This window comes from Entelurus aequoreus, linkage group LG03, assembly GCF_033978785.1.
Source record: "Entelurus aequoreus isolate RoL-2023_Sb linkage group LG03, RoL_Eaeq_v1.1, whole genome shotgun sequence".
In the NCBI taxonomy this organism is placed as follows: Eukaryota; Metazoa; Chordata; class Actinopteri; order Syngnathiformes; family Syngnathidae; genus Entelurus; species Entelurus aequoreus.
The window spans coordinates 8,505,407-8,523,485 of NC_084733.1; the positions used below are offsets into that span (position 1 = coordinate 8,505,407).

The 18,079-nt window shown below is 38.6% G+C and overlaps 1 protein-coding gene across 1 annotated transcript; it reads left to right on the top strand.

The window, feature by feature from the left end:
• The first annotated feature begins 1,708 nt into the window (after positions 1–1,708).
• LOC133645327 (axonemal dynein light intermediate polypeptide 1-like) lies at positions 1,709–15,483 on the top strand. Its single transcript, XM_062040217.1, has 6 exons — positions 1,709–2,002; positions 6,570–6,706; positions 6,778–6,947; positions 13,559–13,737; positions 13,918–14,082; positions 15,363–15,483. Exons 1-6 carry the CDS (start codon positions 1,922–1,924, stop codon positions 15,393–15,395), a joined length of 765 nt encoding a protein of 254 aa, XP_061896201.1. The 5' UTR covers positions 1,709–1,921; the 3' UTR covers positions 15,396–15,483.
• Positions 15,484–18,079: the final 2,596 nt, after the last annotated feature.

The window sequence follows — 18,079 nt, forward strand, 5'->3', positions numbered from 1 at the left end:
TACATGGCCTTTCCTTTTAACAACACTCAGTAAAGGTTTGGGAACTGAGGAGACACATTTTTTGAAGCTTCTCAGGTGGAATTCTTTCCAATTCTTGCTTGATGTACAGCTTAAGTTGTTCAACAGTCCGGGGGTCTCCGTTGTGCTATTTTAGGCTTCATAATGCGCCACACATTTTTAATGGGAGACAGGTCTGGACTACAGGCAGGCCAGTCTAGTACCCGCACTCTTTTACTATGAAGCCACGTTGATGTAACACGTGGCTTGGCATTGTCTTGCTGAAATAAGCAGGGGCGTCCATGGTAACGTCGCTTGGATGGCAACATATGCTGCTCCAAAACCTGTATGTACCTTTCAGCATTAATGGCGCCTTCACAGATGTGTAAGTTACCCATGTCTTGGGCACTAATACACCCCCATACCATCACACATGCTGCCTTTTACACTTTGCGCCTATAACAATCCGGATGGTTCTTTTCCTCTTTGGTCCGGAGGACAAGACGTCCACAGTTTCCAAAAACAATTTGAAATGTGGACTCGTCAGACCACAGAACACTTTTCCACTTTGTATGAGTCCATCTTAGATGAGGTCAGGCCCAGCGAAGCCGACTGCGTTTCTGGGTGTTGTTGATAAACGGTTTTCGCCTTGCATAGGAGAGTTTTAACTTGCACTTACAGAGGTAGCGACCAACTGTAGTTACTGACAGTGGGTTTCTGAAGTGTTCCTGAGCCCATGTGATGATATCCTTTACACACTGATGTCACTTGTTGATGCAGTACAGCCTGAGGGATGGAAGGTCACGGGCTTAGCTGCTTACATGCAGTGATTTCTCCAGATTCTCTGAACCCTTTGATGATATTATGGAGCGTAGATGGTGAAATCCCTAAATTCCTTGCAATAGCTGGTTGAGAAAGGTTTTTCTTAAACTGTTCAACAATTTGCTCACGCATTTGTTGACAAAGTGGTGACCCTCGCCCCATCCTTGTTTGTGAATGACTGAGCATTTCATGGAATCTACTTTTATACCCAATCATGGCACCCACCTGTTCCCAATTAGCCTGCACACCTGTGGGATTTTCCAAATAAGTGTTTGATGAGCATTCCTCAACTTTATCAGTATTTATTGCCACCTTTCCCAACTTCTTTGTCACGTGTTGCTGGCATCAAATTCTAAAGTTAATGATTATTTGCACACAAAAAAAATGTTTATCAGTTTGAACATCAAATATGTTGTCTTTGTAGCATATTCAACTGAATATGGGTTGAAAATGATTCGCAAATCATTGTATTCCGTTTATATTTACATATAACACAATTTCCCAACTCATATGGAAACGGGGTTTGTAGTTAATGTTCATTTAGTTAGTTAAGGTAAAAGCTGGCTTGCAATGCGCGCTACGACCACACGGGGCGCTGCCTCAGCTCAGCTAGCATGACGTGTGCTAGCGTGGCTAACTACGACAAAACGTGTTGGCGGTAAATACCACAAAGTGTTCCGTTACCGTCACCAGATGGCGTCTTTATCATCTTTATTTTCAGACTTGTGTTCGGCTTGCGGGAGAAAGCCCGCCATAAGGTTATAAACATTGCTAACAGCTGGAAGAAGCTAGGTTTGGGGGAAACGCTTCGTCGCGTCGAATGACGCCGTCGATTAGTAATGACGTCGTCAAATAGTAATGACGTCAGAGTCACTGCCGCTTTGTATGATCTCATATTTCAAACACTTCACTCTCGAGCTGCCGACAAGGCTGACTGACGCCTTTAAAACGAGTGGAAGCTGTCAAAAATGAGACATTTTAATGGACATTTTGTCTTTATGAGTTGCGAAGTCGGAACCAACCTGCTGGACCTTCCGCTGTAGATGTTTTTTAGATGTATTATTGATGTTTTTAGATGTGTTATTGATGTTTTTAGGGCACCATGTTCGAACCCCCCGAGACGCTCCTCAAATATGAGAACCCAGTTTTAATCAGCAAAACCACAGACAAGAAATCTTCAAAGGTGAGTTGACTATGCCGACACTTGTTATTTAAAAGGGCTCCATGCGCCAATGAGGATGTTGTTATTGGAAACTATTTGTATGGACTTGCCTCTTTGTGATGTTAAGTTCCTGTTATAAGCTGTTATACGGTATATGCCTTGAGCTCTTATTTTGAAGGCGCTAGGAGCGGAAGTGGCGACACGTTGCGGTGGAGCGGCGTTTTGAAAACAAACGAAATAAAGTGGTCCTGGTGTGAAACTGGAGCCTTCGTGTTTGTTATTTTGTAGTTGTATACAGTATAGGCGACATATATAAACCCTTGGTTACAAAAGAAAGACGTGTAATTACCGTAAAGTTCAGAGAGTCAGCTAGCTTCAACTCAGCTAGTCGCAGCTAGCAACGGCGGAGCTTCCGTCTTGTCAGAAAACGCGAAGACTTCTTTCATCTTGCTGCTGTCTTCTGATTTATGTGGAATAAAGACGAGAACAACTTTATTTCGTTTGTTTTCAAAACGCCGCTCCGCCACAACGTGTCACCACTTCCGCTCTTAGCGCCTTCAAAATAAGAGCTCAAGGCATATACTGTATAGCAGTGGTTCTCAACCTTTTTTCAGTGATGTACCCCCTGTGAACATTTTTTTTAATTCAAGTACCCCCTAATCATAGCAAAGCATTTTTGAAGAAATCTTTAACATCAATATTTATGGAACATGTCCACAAAAAATCTAGCTGTCAACACTGAATATTGCATTGTTGCATTTCTTTTCACAGTTTTTTGACAGACATTTTTAAAAAATCTCACGTACCCCTTGGCATACCTTCAAATACCCCCAGGGGTACGCGTACCCCCATTTGAGAACCACTGCTGTATAACACAGGGGTGGGCAATTAATTTTTACCGGTGGCCGCATGAGCAACCTGAGCCCTGCTGGAAGGCCTCACCGACAATATTTCAATTAAATTTTGCTCAAATTATTTTTGATATACCGTAAGATAAATAATAATAATAATTTCATTTAACCTAACTTAACTTTATACAAAAGCAGATTGCTTTTGATGGTTTTATTTTTAACACTGTCTTACACAACACTTCCTGATGTATAATACAATGCAAAAATGTCCATTTCTGTCACTTTATCCTGCATCATCTTTAAAACTCCAACATTTTTCCCCGTCAGATTTGGACAACCATCTGTTGTCACACCTGCCAGCTTGTCCCATTTCAGTCCTAACATGTCCAAACACGCATTTACCTATGTGAACAAGTCATTACCTCTGGTTGTCTCTTTAATTGACTGCATGGCTGCCAGCTCCTCCCTGATTTGAAAGTCTGCAGTTATCCCATGTAAGAAGATGAGCAGCTGGGCGGTGTTACGTACATCGCAGCTCTCGTCCAAAGCCAGCGAAAAACAGTCAAAGTCGGCCGTTCTGTTCTTCAGCTGAAGCTCCAAGTTTCCAGCGATGGTCTCAACCCGCCTCGTTACAGTGCGTCGGGAGAGTGACACGTTCTCAAATGCGCCCCTCTTCTCCGGGCATATCAGCGCAACAGAGTCCAATAAGAACTCCTTAATAAACTCTCCGTCAGAAAACGGCTAACTTTTTCTGGCGATTTTGTGAGAAATGACGAAACTTGTCCTAACAGCTGCATATCTGGGGGTGTGAAATTTGGCAAAAAGTCCTTGTTGGGTTTGCAGTTTTACCATCAACGCATCAGCCTCCCTTGCTCGCGCTTCATCAGACAGATTCCGGTATTTTTCCTCGTGCTTCGTCGTGTAGTGTCGATTCAAATTATATTCTTTAAACACAGCAACCTGTGTACCACACATTAAGCACACGGCTTTACCTTTAATTTCTGTAAAGAAATACTTGGCAGTCCATGTCTTGTTGAAAACACGCCATTCCTCATCAACTTTTCTCTTTTTAGCGTCTCGGGGGTAACTAGGCATCACTTGTCGCTGTGCACCTTCACTCACAGCTTACACACGGACATACGCCCATAAATAACACTTTTCAAAATAAAAGCAGCACAGTTGTATTGCACGCATGACATATATGTTTTTTTAAATTTATTTTGTAATTTGTGATTGCCGCTGTTCACATTCACTCACAATCGCGCACGAGCATAGTCCACACGGAAGTACCGTAATACAAATAACGCTTTTCAAAACAAAAGCAGCACCGTTGTATTGCACACTCGACATAGATACTTTTTTCAATTTATTTTGTAATTTATGATTGGCCTCACGCGGGCCGGACAGGGACGCACAAAGGGCCGGATGTGGCCCGCGGGCCGCCGAATGCCCAGGTCTGGTATAACAGCTTACAACAGGAACTTAACATCACAAAGAGGCAAGTCCATAAAAATAGGTTACATAATTTACTTAATGCTTGTGTGGTGTTCGGGTCTGTGGGACCCGTTTTCATTTTTTATTAAAAGTAAAATGATACAATTAATAATTTTTTCAAACTGAGACTCACTGACTTTGGCTCATTTTCTGTGAAGAACATATATCAGAATACATATTTAATGACCACACACCATACACCCCCCCTACACATTTCTATTACATATAAGATGTCCAGGTCCACTGGCTAATAGAAGTGTGGAAATTGATGTTCTGTGTACCACACACACACACACACACACACAGCAGGCCTAGACAGGAGGAGGACAGAGTGTAGGTACACAGAACATCAGAGGGTCAAATGTGCGAGAAAATGAGAGCAGACAGTGTTGACGAACAATGTTGCAACCTTGTGTGGGAACCGCAGGTGCAGAAACACAAAAGAAGAATCCCTGTGGGATGCAGAAACTGGCAGAGAAATTTTCCGTGCAACGTTCATATTGTTGCTACTCAGCCAGCCTTTGTGGGTCTGATGGACCCGTTGCATTTTGTGGCTTTTAATGCCTCACAATCAAACACTTTTATGTTAAAATACTGAACAGATGTTTATTGGGATAAGGTAAACATCTGGGGCCGTATTTATCAAGCTTCTTAGAATTACTCCTAAGAAGTCTGCTAAGAGTTGACTTAAGAGTAAAGAAATTCTTCGCTGAAAGCTGCACTTAAAAGTTAGTTATCAAGCGTCTTACTCACACTTTCAGCGAAGTGTAGGACTGAATCTTAAGTGTCACACTCAGAGCTGAATTACGACATTACTATGTGCCGTAAACGGAATTTTAGGTGACGTCATTTCTGTGTCCATAGAAATGACCAATCACGGAAGGGAATCCCTTGTCTAAGAATAAATAAATATCTTAGAAATATTTAAGTGGACAATGGGAGTGTATATTTTGACAATAAACTACAAAATAATACAAAACAAACAAACAATATTGGCAATGAATCAAAAATAAATGTTTCCCCAGACCGTAGTCGAAGAGCGCAGGGGAGACACTTCTCCAGGGCCGATGTATGCTCGGGGCAACACCCTTCACTTTACCCGACAGTGGGTCTCCACAGCGGACGACTTTAGGGTGAATGATGAGTCCAGCGATTAGTTGCAAATCTTGCTTTATTGATTGCTTGCACACAGCCAATCCAACACAAAACAAACTAGTCCCCGCCCGCACTCACGCTACCGCTCCCTCTCTTCTCTCGCCCACACACTCACTGACGTCACTCACCTCACATGCTGTCACCTATTAAAGGGCCACACACACACATACGCTACTCTCATAACATTTTCTTTCCAATTAAATAATTAGGCAACTAATTTGAAACTGGTGTGGGTGGCTCTATATATACTAGCCCACTGCAGCCACATGCAGAAATCAACATGGAATCGAAAATTATTAAATCTGTGACAAAAATAATACCCGCTCTGTCTAAACGATACCGTCTGATCAGCTGCTCGTCATCAAACAAAGCCAGGACATCCTTCCGCTCCCTGAACGTTCGCGCACGTCTCTCTCGCCTCAGTGCCATCCCCTGCTGGCAACTCCTAACCACTTAGGACACCTCTGAAGGTCTCTTAAATATCGTGGAGAGTAAGAGTGATTATTAGACTTAAGAAAGTTGATAAATAGCTTTTATTCTTAAGTTTGAGAGTAGGATTACATTTCGCAAATGCTCAGGACTTAAGTGTAAAATGGCACTCTAAGACGCTTGATAAATACGGCCCCTGTTCAGTATTTTAACATAAAAGTGTTTGATTGTGAGGCATTAAAAGCCACAAAATGCAACGGGTCCATCAGACCCACAAACGCTGGCTGAGTAACAACAATATGAACATTACACAAGGGTTAACAAGCACAATTTGTGCCAACGTACATGAAAAGTACACAAAAATACTAGTTCTACCCACCTAACCTACTTACAATACAGCAACACGTAGAAATCAAGTTCAATAAAACTACAAAAACAATGCAATCTGACTCTTTAGGTTACAAAACAGCATGCCTTTTAAAGTGTACAGCAGATGACAGAAATAAAATAAAAACCTCTTCAGTTAAGTTTGAAGGTAAAACTGATTTTTATTTCCTACAGCGAGTCTGGAGTGAGCAGAAAACACCACAAAATATGCAGTAGTTTTCCCCAACTGGTTTAAAAAAGCCTGTTTAACTATAAAAAAAATATTCACATAGGGGGGCCGACCTTTTAAAGTGAGCTCTCAGCCGCACGCTGACTCCCCCGTGCCGCCCCCTCCTAAAGCCAAGTCATCTGCAGCGGAAGCCACCCGGCAACAAAATGAGGACATACTCAACCTCATCTTCCCACCCAGGTACCGTGTACACACTTTCCAAAGCATATGCAGCCATTCCACACGCAATATCTCACTCTTGTGCGCTGCAGGGAATGGATGGAGGGAAACCAACTGTGGGTGCAGCAGGTGTCCAGTGCGCCGTGCACCCGAGCGGACGTGGTCAACCTTGAGGAACTGTTGGACAGGAAGCTGCAGCAACGGCGTGCCATAGAGACCGGAATCTGCCCTGTGCGAAGAGAGCTTTATACACAGTGCTTTGGTAAGGATCGAGCTGTGTCCTACTGCAAAATATGTCCGTGAAAATGTATAAGAATAGATGCAGTGCACTTTGGCAATTGACTGACATGGAATAGGGGGACAATGTCATCCTGACAACCATTTAAAAATAAACCCCGTCATTTTTAAAAAGTCCAAAAATAATGTGACACGATTCAATAGAGTAAAGTCCAACACTCGTGCCAGGCGGACAACCTCCGCTCAAGCGGAAGCTTGTCCCTTCTTTAGACCGCCAACAAGCTCAATAATTGGCTTTTGGGCGCCGCTTTCCTGCCGACGTGACAATGATTGACAGCATGCGGCAGCTGACCAATCGGCGGTTAGATGCGAGAAAACAGCAAGTCGTGGTAGAATAGAGTTTTATTGTCATTATTACAGTGAACAGGTTCAAAGAACAACAAAATTGGAGCAGATCCCCTAAGGTGCATACATAATAATTTAGTAATATAAATAGTAAAAAAGATAAAAAAGAAGATATGTATCTATATATACAGTATATGTATATGTATATATCCACACACATGCATATATCCATACATATGCATATATAAACATATACACATATATATATATATGTATGTATATATATATATATATATATATATATATATATATATATATATATTTATATATATACAGTATATGTATATGTATATATCCACACACATGCATATATCCATACATATGCATATATAAACATATACACACATATATATATATATATATATATATATATATATATATATATATATATATATATATGTTTATATATGCATATGTATGGATATATGCATGTGTGTGGATATATACATATACATATACTGTATATATAGATACATATATATATATATATACACACACATACATACATATACATACATATATACATATATACACATACATATACATACAGTATATACACATACATATATATACACATATACATACATACACATTCATATACACACATATATACATATACATATATACATGTATGTGTGTACATACACAAATGTATATATATATATATATATATATATATACATACACACACATACATATATACATATACATATATATATATATGTATATATATATACATATATATATATATATATATATATATATATATATATATATATATATATATATATATATATATATATATATATATATATATATATATATATCACATGGTAGAGATATGACTGGGTCATGCATGGGTCATGTTGACTGCATTTGTTTGTGAATTTTACCCATCATTCACAATCCTTGTGACACAAGAACACACGTCTTTGCCTTTTTTGTGTATTCTAAATATTAAAAACTGCTTGTAAGAGGCAGCTAACAATGCACGTAAAGGGGATACCACCTATTTTGCCTAAAAAGCCTGCTAAAAACCATCCAAAATCCTCCAACACTGTTTATTATACATGCTGCAAGTATATACAGTATGTAATGTAGTAGTAACATAATATTGACAGTATTTTGGTCATTTTAAGCATTACCGAAACTCCATTCCTGGGCGCATGAATTTCACATAGCCCAAATGCCGATGCTGTGCTCTAAACATTTCATAAGAAATAAAACAGTCCTTACAATGTCTGACTGTTTGTTCCTTTCTGGAGCTGCTACATCCAAAATGAAGTGAAATCACAACAGACATCCCAAATGACGAAGAGAGTCGGAGAAGAGAAGAGGGAATATTCAAGTGGGCGATTTATATCTTAAAAAACTAGTGGAAGATGGCAGAGGGATTCTCTTCCTTAGATGTTTCTGTTAGCTGTGTAGACCACGTCCAGGAAACCCACAATGTTGGCCACATTTGGACAAATGTATGATAAAACATTCATTTGACTTGTTTACCATGTAAGCACAAATCAAAAGTGGAAGAGGTGGAATACACATTTAAGAACACACACGATTGTGGCAGACATGTTTGCTACAGTATAGTCTGTCTAAATGCTAACTTTCATTTTCATTGGCGTTTTACAACAAGACAGTAGCTGACATTTTTGTTCATTATTTCTACTATTTTGACATTTAATAGTTGAATCATTTTGAAACATAAACAACAAGATATTTATTATTTCATGCTATAAATCACAAATGGCTATTAGACGTGGAGAGGGAGTCAAAGAGACAGAAATTGGCTATAAAATCCAAGGCAGAATCCACTAAAGCTAAAACAAAAAGGAAAATGTAAGCTGCACAAAAGTTTGCCAGGTAGGCTCATGTCAGAGCCATCAAAGCAAAAATGCCAAAGTAATGTGTAAATAATGTCAATAAGTAGATGAACCATCTGTGGCTGTGAAGTGAATACTAGTAAGGTTGTAAATACTGTATATAGTAGGCTAACCCATGTGGTTCCTGTGGATGTGAACACAAGTTGTAGTGACTGAATAACATAGTGACTGAAACAGACAAAAGTAATGTGTAAATAATGTCAATAAGTAGATGAACCATCTGTGGCTGTGAAGTGAACACTACTAGTAAGGTTGTAAATACTGTATAGAGTAGGCTAACCCATGTGGTTCCTGTGGATGTGAACATAAATACTGTAGTGACTAAATAACATAGTGACTGAAACAGACAAAAGTAATGTGTATATACTGTCAATAAGTAGATGAACCATCTGTGGCTGTGAAGTGAACACTAGTAAGGTTGTAAATACTGTATAGAGTAGGCTAACCCATGTGGTTCCTGTGGATGTGAACACAAGTTGTAGTGACTAAATAACATAGTGACTGAAACAGACAAAAGTAATGTGTAAATAATGTCAATAAGTAGATGAACCATATGTGGCTGTAAAGTGAACACTAGTAAGGTTGTAAATACTGTATAGAGTAGGCTAACCCATGTAGTTCCTGTGGATGTGAACATAACTACTGTAGTGACTAAATAACATAGTGACTGAAACAGACAAAAGTAATGTGTATATAATGTCAATAAGTAGATGAACCATCTGTGGCTGTAAAGTGAACACTAGTAAGGTTGTAAATACTGTATAGAGTAGGCTAACCCATGTGGTTCCTGTGGATGTGAACATAAATACTGTAGTGACTAAATAACGTAGTGACTGAAACAGACAAAAGTAATGTGTATATACTGTCAATAAGTAGATGAACCATATGTGGCTGTGAAGTGAACACTAGTAAGGTTGTAAATACTGTATAGAGGAGGCTAACCCATGTGGTTCCTGTGGATGTGAACACAAGTTGTAGTGACTAAATAACATAGTGATTGAAACAGACAAAAGTAATGTGTATATAATGTCAATAAGTAGATGAACCATCTGTGGCTGTGAAGTGAACACTAGTAAGGTTGTAAATACTGTATAGAGTAGGCTAACCCATGTGGTTCCTGTGGATGTGAACACAAGTTGTAGTGACTAAATAACATAGTGACTGAAACAGACAAAAGTAATGTGTAAATAATGTCAATAAGTAGATGAAACATATGTGGCTGTAAAGTGAACACTAGTAAGGTTGTAAATACTGTATAGAGTAGACTAACCCATGTGGTTCCTGTGGATGTGAACATAACTACTGTAGTGACTAAATAACATAGAAACAGACATAGTGATTCATTTGGAAGAATGGGATATGTATTTATGTCAACTCTGTCCATCATTTTTAAATTCTTTGAACACTAAAACAGCCCCCGCCTCCCTTGTCACCCCACCAGGACACCGCCCGAGACCCCCGGCTTATTTTCAGTCTTTTTCCATTCAGTTCAAATCACATGATGTTTAGTAGAAGTTTAGCTGTCTCGTACTGGCAGTTTTTCCAAATGTGGAATTGACAGAATCGAGAAAGTCTTGCCTCACAAAAGGGTTGTGAGTGATGGGGAAACATCCTCAAAATGTGCAGTTTCCCTTTTTATGACACTCTATTCGTGAGACACCGTTGAGAAGCAAAACTAGCTTGCAAAATGTCAATGACTAAACTAAAGGGTGCTTAACCGAACAGACATATGAAGGATATATTTATGATGGCAGCAGTCATGTCAGATATTATAGTGCGGGGTCTTTATGTGGAGAGTGGGGAAAAGGGAGTGTGATTCTTGTCCAAGTTAGGCAAATATTTAAGTAGGGGATAGCCCACTATTGTTTTGTTTATTTTGTTATTTTGCACTAAAAAATTAATAATTTATCCTCTAGTCTTAATAATCCAATACAAACCACGCCCCTTTCTTGACCCTGTTTTTATGGGGAACTTGGAGTACTATTTTGTGATCGATTGATTGATTGATTGAAACTTGTATTAGTAGATTGCACAGTACAGTACATATTCCGTACAATTGACCACTAAATGGTAACACCCGAATACGTTTTTCAACTTGTTTAAGTCGGGGTCCACGTTAATCAATTCATGGTACAAATTATATACTATCAGCATAATACAGTTATCACACACGTTCATCATCAGAGTATATAGATTGAATTATTTACAATGTGGGGGTTAGGTTAGGTTGCTATCAGCATACTTCAGTCATCATACAAGTTTATCATCTGAGAAATAGACGTTGTAACTGTCAGGTTCAAACACTGATGACATCTATTAATCAGACAAGAAGCAAGGAACCATGCAGAGACAGAGTTCAATTTAGCTCATGTGGAGAACGCATGGAGCTGCACACTTAGTCACAGTCTCGCCCTACACTCTAAGGTTCAGCTACCGCAGGGGTCACCAACGCGGTGCCCGCGGGCACCAGGTAGCCTGTAAGGACCAGATGAGTAGCCCGCTGGCCTGTTCTAAAAATAGCTCAAATAGCAGCACTTACTAGTGAGCAGCCTCTATTTTTAAAATTGTATTTATTTACTAGCAAGCTGGTCTCGCTTTGCCTGACATTTTTAATTCTAAGAGAGACAAAACTCAAATAGAATTTGAAAATCCAAGAAAATATTTTAAAGACTTGGTCTTCACTTGTTTAAATAAATTCATTATTTTTTTTACTTTGCTTCTTGTAACTTTCAGAAAGACAATTTTAGAGAAAAAATACAACCTTAAAAATGATTTTAGGATTTTTAAACACATATACCTTTTTACCTTTTAAATTCCTTCCTCTTCTTTCCTGACAATTTAAATCAATGTTCAAGTAAATGTATTTGTTTTATTATAAAGAATAATAAATACATTTTAATTTAATTATTCATTTTAGCTTCTGTTTTTTCGACGAAGAATATTTGTAAAATATTTCTTCAAACTTATTATGATTAAATTTCAAAAAAAATTATTCTGGCAAATCTAGAAAATCTGTAGAATCAAATGTAAATCTTATTTCAAAGTCTTTTGAATTTCTTTTACATTTTTTGTTCTGTAATATCGAGAAGAAATAATGATTTGTCTTTGTTAGAAATATAGCTTGGTCCAATTTGTTATATATTCTAACAAAGTGTAGATTGGATTTTAACCTATTTAAAATATGTCATCAAAATTCTAAAATTAATCTTAATCAGGAAAAATTACTAATGATGTTCCATGAATAATTTTTTACATTTTTTCAAAAAGATTTGAATTAGCTAGTTTTTCTCTTCTTTTTTTTGGTTGAATTTTGAATTTTAAAGAGTCGAAATTGAAGATAACTATGTTTAAAAATTTAATTATCATTTTTTTCGTGTTTTCTCCTCTTTTAAACCGTTCAATTAAGTTTAAATATCTTATTAATAATAACATAGAGTTAAAGGTAAATTGAGCAAATTGGCTATTTCTGGCAATTTATTTAAGTGTATATCAAACTGGTAGCCCTTCGCATTAATCAGTACCCAAGAAGTAGCTCTTGGTTTCAAAAAGGTTGGTGACCCCTGAGCTACCGCGTCCCTCTATTTATTCAGGAGTTCCACAGTCAACATCACTGAGGCCGCCTCTAAAAGGAGTGGTCACATATATCATGCAAAGCAGGTCCAGGACGCACAATACGTGACGGAATGTGCTGGGGGAGGGGGGCCTTGTGATTTCGCCTTGTCTCCGCTTCGTCTGCGTGCTGTCGTCTTATCTGCGTTGAGGTCCTTGAAGTCCTTGGCTGTTAGCGGGCTAAAACAAAGATAACATCTGCGGCTGAGGCCACCCCTCAGACAAGAAGTTTCGTCCTTGCGCAGATACAAAAGTCTAACTTGAGCACAATAGCTAATAACTATAGCAACGGACTTTAAGCATACTAAAGTTGTGTGATAATATATATACATGATTATTCTAACCGTAACAGTGTAGGTCTCACTTGGTAGGATATGTAGAGTGAGCAGTGAACATAGTGAGCTCAGAAAGCATAAGAACAAGTATATACATTTGATTATTTACAATCCGGGGAGGTGGGATATGTTAGGCTAAGGTTGTAGCTGATCTTGGCAATGTTTGTTATCTGTTAGGTCTTTGTATTGCATATCTAAGATGTGACTTCCTCTACATTTCAATGGATGTCCTGATCTTACTGGCTGCAAAACAAGTTTACCTTCGGGTACTAGTAAAGTAACTAACCTAACCTAAAGTAACTAACCTTTCTTTCACGAGTGGTGTGAAAAGAGCTCAGGCTGGTCGTCATTATTAGGAGGAACGTAAAGTTGTGGGAACTAAGCCGCTCTTCTCTCTCTCCAAGATGAGCTGATCAGACAGGTGACCATCAATTGTGCGGAGAGGGGTCACTTGCTGTTGCGGGTCAGAGACGAGATCCAGATGACTATCGCCGCGTACCAGACCTTCTATGAGAGCAGTGTTGTTTTTGGCATGAGGAAAGCTTTGCAGGCTGAACAGGACAAAGTGGACATGGAGAAAAGGGTACATCATGGATTTATTATGCAAACACCCCTTAAACCTTGTACTTGCTGCAGTTGAGTAGGTCAATGACCACTAGATGAGGAACTGTTGTAATAATATCCTATCTTATTTAGTATTTCCCTGCTGTCTACTTGATACCTGATGTGAAGTCAGTCCGTTTCCAATCCCTTTCATTCCTAGATAGCGGAGTTGGAGAAGAATAAAACGGAGCTGGAGAAAGAATTGCGGGATGAAAAGGCCAAATGTGACGCCATTGAAAAGACAGAAGAAGAAAAACATGAAGTGCAAGAAAAGAAATATACGGAGCAGATTCAGTTCTTGAAGAGAACCAACCAGCAGCTGAAGGTGATGCATTATAGTCACATGACATGATGTTTACCTTCATTGTAGTCACATGACATGATGTTTACCTTCATTATAGTCACATGACATGTTTACCTTCATTGTAGTCACATGACATGTTTACCTTCATTATAGTCACATGACATGATGTTTACCTTCATTGTAGTCACATGACATGTTTATCTTCATTGTAGTCACATGACATGATGTTTACCTTCATTGTAGTCACATGGCATGATGTTTACCTTCATTATAGTCACATGGCATGATGTTTACCTTCATTATAGTCACATGGCATGATGTGTACCTTCATTGTAGTCACATGACATGATGTTTACCTTCATTGTAGTCACATGACATGATGTTTACCTTCATTCTAGTCACATGACATGATGTTTACCTTCATTGTAGTCACATGACATGATGTTTACCTTCATTCTAGTCACATGACATGATGTTTACCTTCATTCTAGTCACATGACATGATGTTTACCTTCATTCTAGTCACATGACATGTTTACCTTCATTGTAGTCACATGACATGATGTTTACCTTCATTCTAGTCACATGACATGTTTACCTTCATTCTAGTCACATGACATGTTTACCTTCATTGTAGTAACATGACATGATGTTTACCTTCATTGTAGTCACATGACATGATGTTTACCTTCATTGTAGTCACATTACATGTTTACCTTCATTGTAGTCACATGACATGATGTTTACCTTCGTTGTAGTCACATGGCATGATGTTTACCTTCATTGTAGTCACATGACATGTTTACCTTCATTGTAGTAACATCACATGATGTTTACCTTCATTGTAGTCACATGACATGATGTTTACCTTCATTGTAGTCACATGACATGTTTACCTCCATTGTAGTCACATGGCATGATGTTTACCTTCGTTGTAGTCACATGGTATGATGTTTACCTTCATTGTAGTCACATGACATGTTTACCTCCATTGTAGTCACATGACATGATGTTTACCTTCGTTGTAGTCACATGGCATGATGTTTACCTTCATTGTAGTCACATGACATGATGTTTACCTTCATTGTAGTCACATGACATGTTTACCTTCATTGTAGTCACATGACATGATGTTTACCTTCATTGTAGTCACATGGCATGATGTTTACCTTCATTGTAGTAACATGACATGATGTTTACCTTCATTGTAGTAACATGACATGATGTTTACCTTCATTGTAGTAACATGACATGATATTTACCTTCATGGCTCTCACTAACTCTCTGTATGTCCCGTTTAGGCCCAGTTGGAGGGGATCGTGACGCCTAAATAACTTCCCTCTTATGGAGTGTCAAATGTATTTTTTCATGAATGACTCTAGTTGAGTATTAACTTATTTGAAATTAAATGTTTTCATAAAAGACTTGTGTAAACTTTATTCAAGTCAAGAAATGTGGGATTAACTTGATGACCACTCGGTGTTTTTCTGCTGTAAACATTTCTGCAGCAAGTGTGACTCAGTGAGCGTATTTAACGTGTGTAGAATGTTGTGGACGCCGGCATTGTTGTGCTTTAGTGTTGCTAAGGAAGGTGAGGCACATTGGGGCGTGTGCATGTTGCATAGTGAAAATAAGTCCTATAATAATAATAATAACAGTAACAGATTGTATTTGTAGAAGCACTTTACATTGAGCAAACAACCTCAAAGTGCCACAGTGCATTTAAAAAAAACAAACAAACAAAACAAAACGCTAGAACCACAAATAGCTGCCCCCAACAAGTAAAATAAATAGTAAATAAAATAAAAACTACAACAGCCTAATAGCTAGAACTAGCACACATACATCTAAAAAAAAAAAAAAAGGCTTTTTTAAAAAGCATCCACAGTCTGTGGTGCCCTAAGGTGGTCGGGGAGAGCGTTCCACAGACTGGGAGCGGCGCAGCGTCCTAGGTGACGTTGATGTAAGTGTCAGTGAACAGAGTGCAGGTGTGTCACATGACAGTGTAGGTGTGTCACATGACAGTGTAGGTGTGTCACATGACAGGGTAACACCTACACAACAAGCCTTTTTTTAAAAACATCCACAGTCTGTGGTGCCCTCAGGGGGTCAGGGAGAGCGTTCCACAGACTGGGAGCGGCGGAGCGTCCCAGGTGACGTTAAAGTAAGCGTCAGTGAACACGGTGTAGGTGTGTCACATGACAGTGTAGGTGTGTCACACATGACATGCATGAAATGTTTTGTCACTATTACCGGAGCCACTTGGCTTACAGGGAATTTAAAGTTGTACTTTCTCCCTGATAAAATCTACTTCTGTCTCACATCATTGCAGTCGTCACAAAGGTTGCCTCTAAAAGTTTTCATTCCACCACTTGACCAACGCAGCCAAATCTACAATCCTGATTACAAAACAAGATCTTTTACATTTTCGTTCGGCGGTGTGCACATTCTTTATCTTGGGGATAAGAGACAATCCATAGTCCAACCATCAGTTCATAACAAAACTGTACATACGATAGCAGTTTCAAGTCTAAACAGGTTTAAAATATAACGTGTTTTTTAAATCAGATTACTCACATTTTGGAATTCAGATTAATCCTGATTAATTATTCGCTTGCATAATTAAAATTTGATTGAAAAAAAGACCACAACATTTGCGCACAAAATGCAATTTTGCTGTCAGAGTGTCACCCAGGAACGTTTTTGAAACAAAACTTGGCAGCGGTTTTATCTAAAGTTCTTCCAGGATACACAAATAAATTGCATGTGATTAATCACACGAGTTGACAGCCAATAGTTTATAAACAATAAAACATTGATCAAGTGACTTCTTCGTAGTTTAGAGTTAAGAAAAGAAAATTCCAGATTCAAATAACAAATCATTGGACTATTGGGAAACTGACATATTTTTCTGCATGCTTTAAATGGGAAAAAGGAGCACCGGCAAATTAATACCTTAAGATAAAACAAATATTAGAGTTTGTTTTTGTTTTTATGGGACATTTTTATTTTGTAATTTAATAAGAAATCAAAACTATTTTAAAATATTGTATTCGGAGTGGTCCAGCGTGCAGGTCGGCCATCCAGAAACCTTTTCTGCCATCTTAGTCGCGGTAGGGGCGGTATGGCGTAGTGGGTAGAGCAACCGTGCCAGAAACCTGAGGGTTGCAGGTTCGCTCCCCGCCTCTTACCATCCAAAATCGCTGCCGTTGTGTCCTTGGGCAGGACACTTCACCCTTGCCCCCGGTGCCGCTCACACCGGAGAATGAATGATGAATGAATGAGTTGTAAATATGAATGATGGGTTCTCACTTCTCTGTGAAGCGCTTTGAGTGTCTAGAAAAGCGCTATATAAATCTAATCCATTATTATAATCCATTATTAGTCGCTGCCGTTGTGTCCTTGGGCAAGTCACATCATCACCCATCTTGCTCTCAGGCAAGCCACCAAGCTTCAATACATGTGTTTCTTCTTGTGGCCAAACAGCTCCATTTTTGTTTCACCTGACATCACATGGACAAAGATAAGACCTTCTGGAGGAAAGTTCTGTGGTCAGATGAAACAAAAATGTTGCTGTTTGGCCACAATATATATGAAAAAAAGAGTTTTACAAATTATTGGACACTCTTTTGAAAAAAAATGTTTTAGTAAAGAATGGTAACCTTCATTAAACAGTAAAATGATATCTTAATACTTTATATACTCTTAATTATAAATGTACACATAAAAAAGTCAATTAGTCGAAACAACGGAGCTGACTCACAGGACGACTTTACGAGAAATGTCGTGACGGTTGTGACGTCAGAGTCCGCCACCAGGCCAGGACCAATCAGCTTCTCGCATGAAGCGGAAACTAAACTGTGATTGGCTGGTGACAGTTGAGTTCATCGACATCTTATAAGTAGATGCCGCATAAATATGATGATTTATCAAAATTTGAAAAGGAATTTTACCTTTGCAACCTCATTATACTATTGGCTAAGTTTTATATTCATAAATGTAAGTTTCTCAATACCCG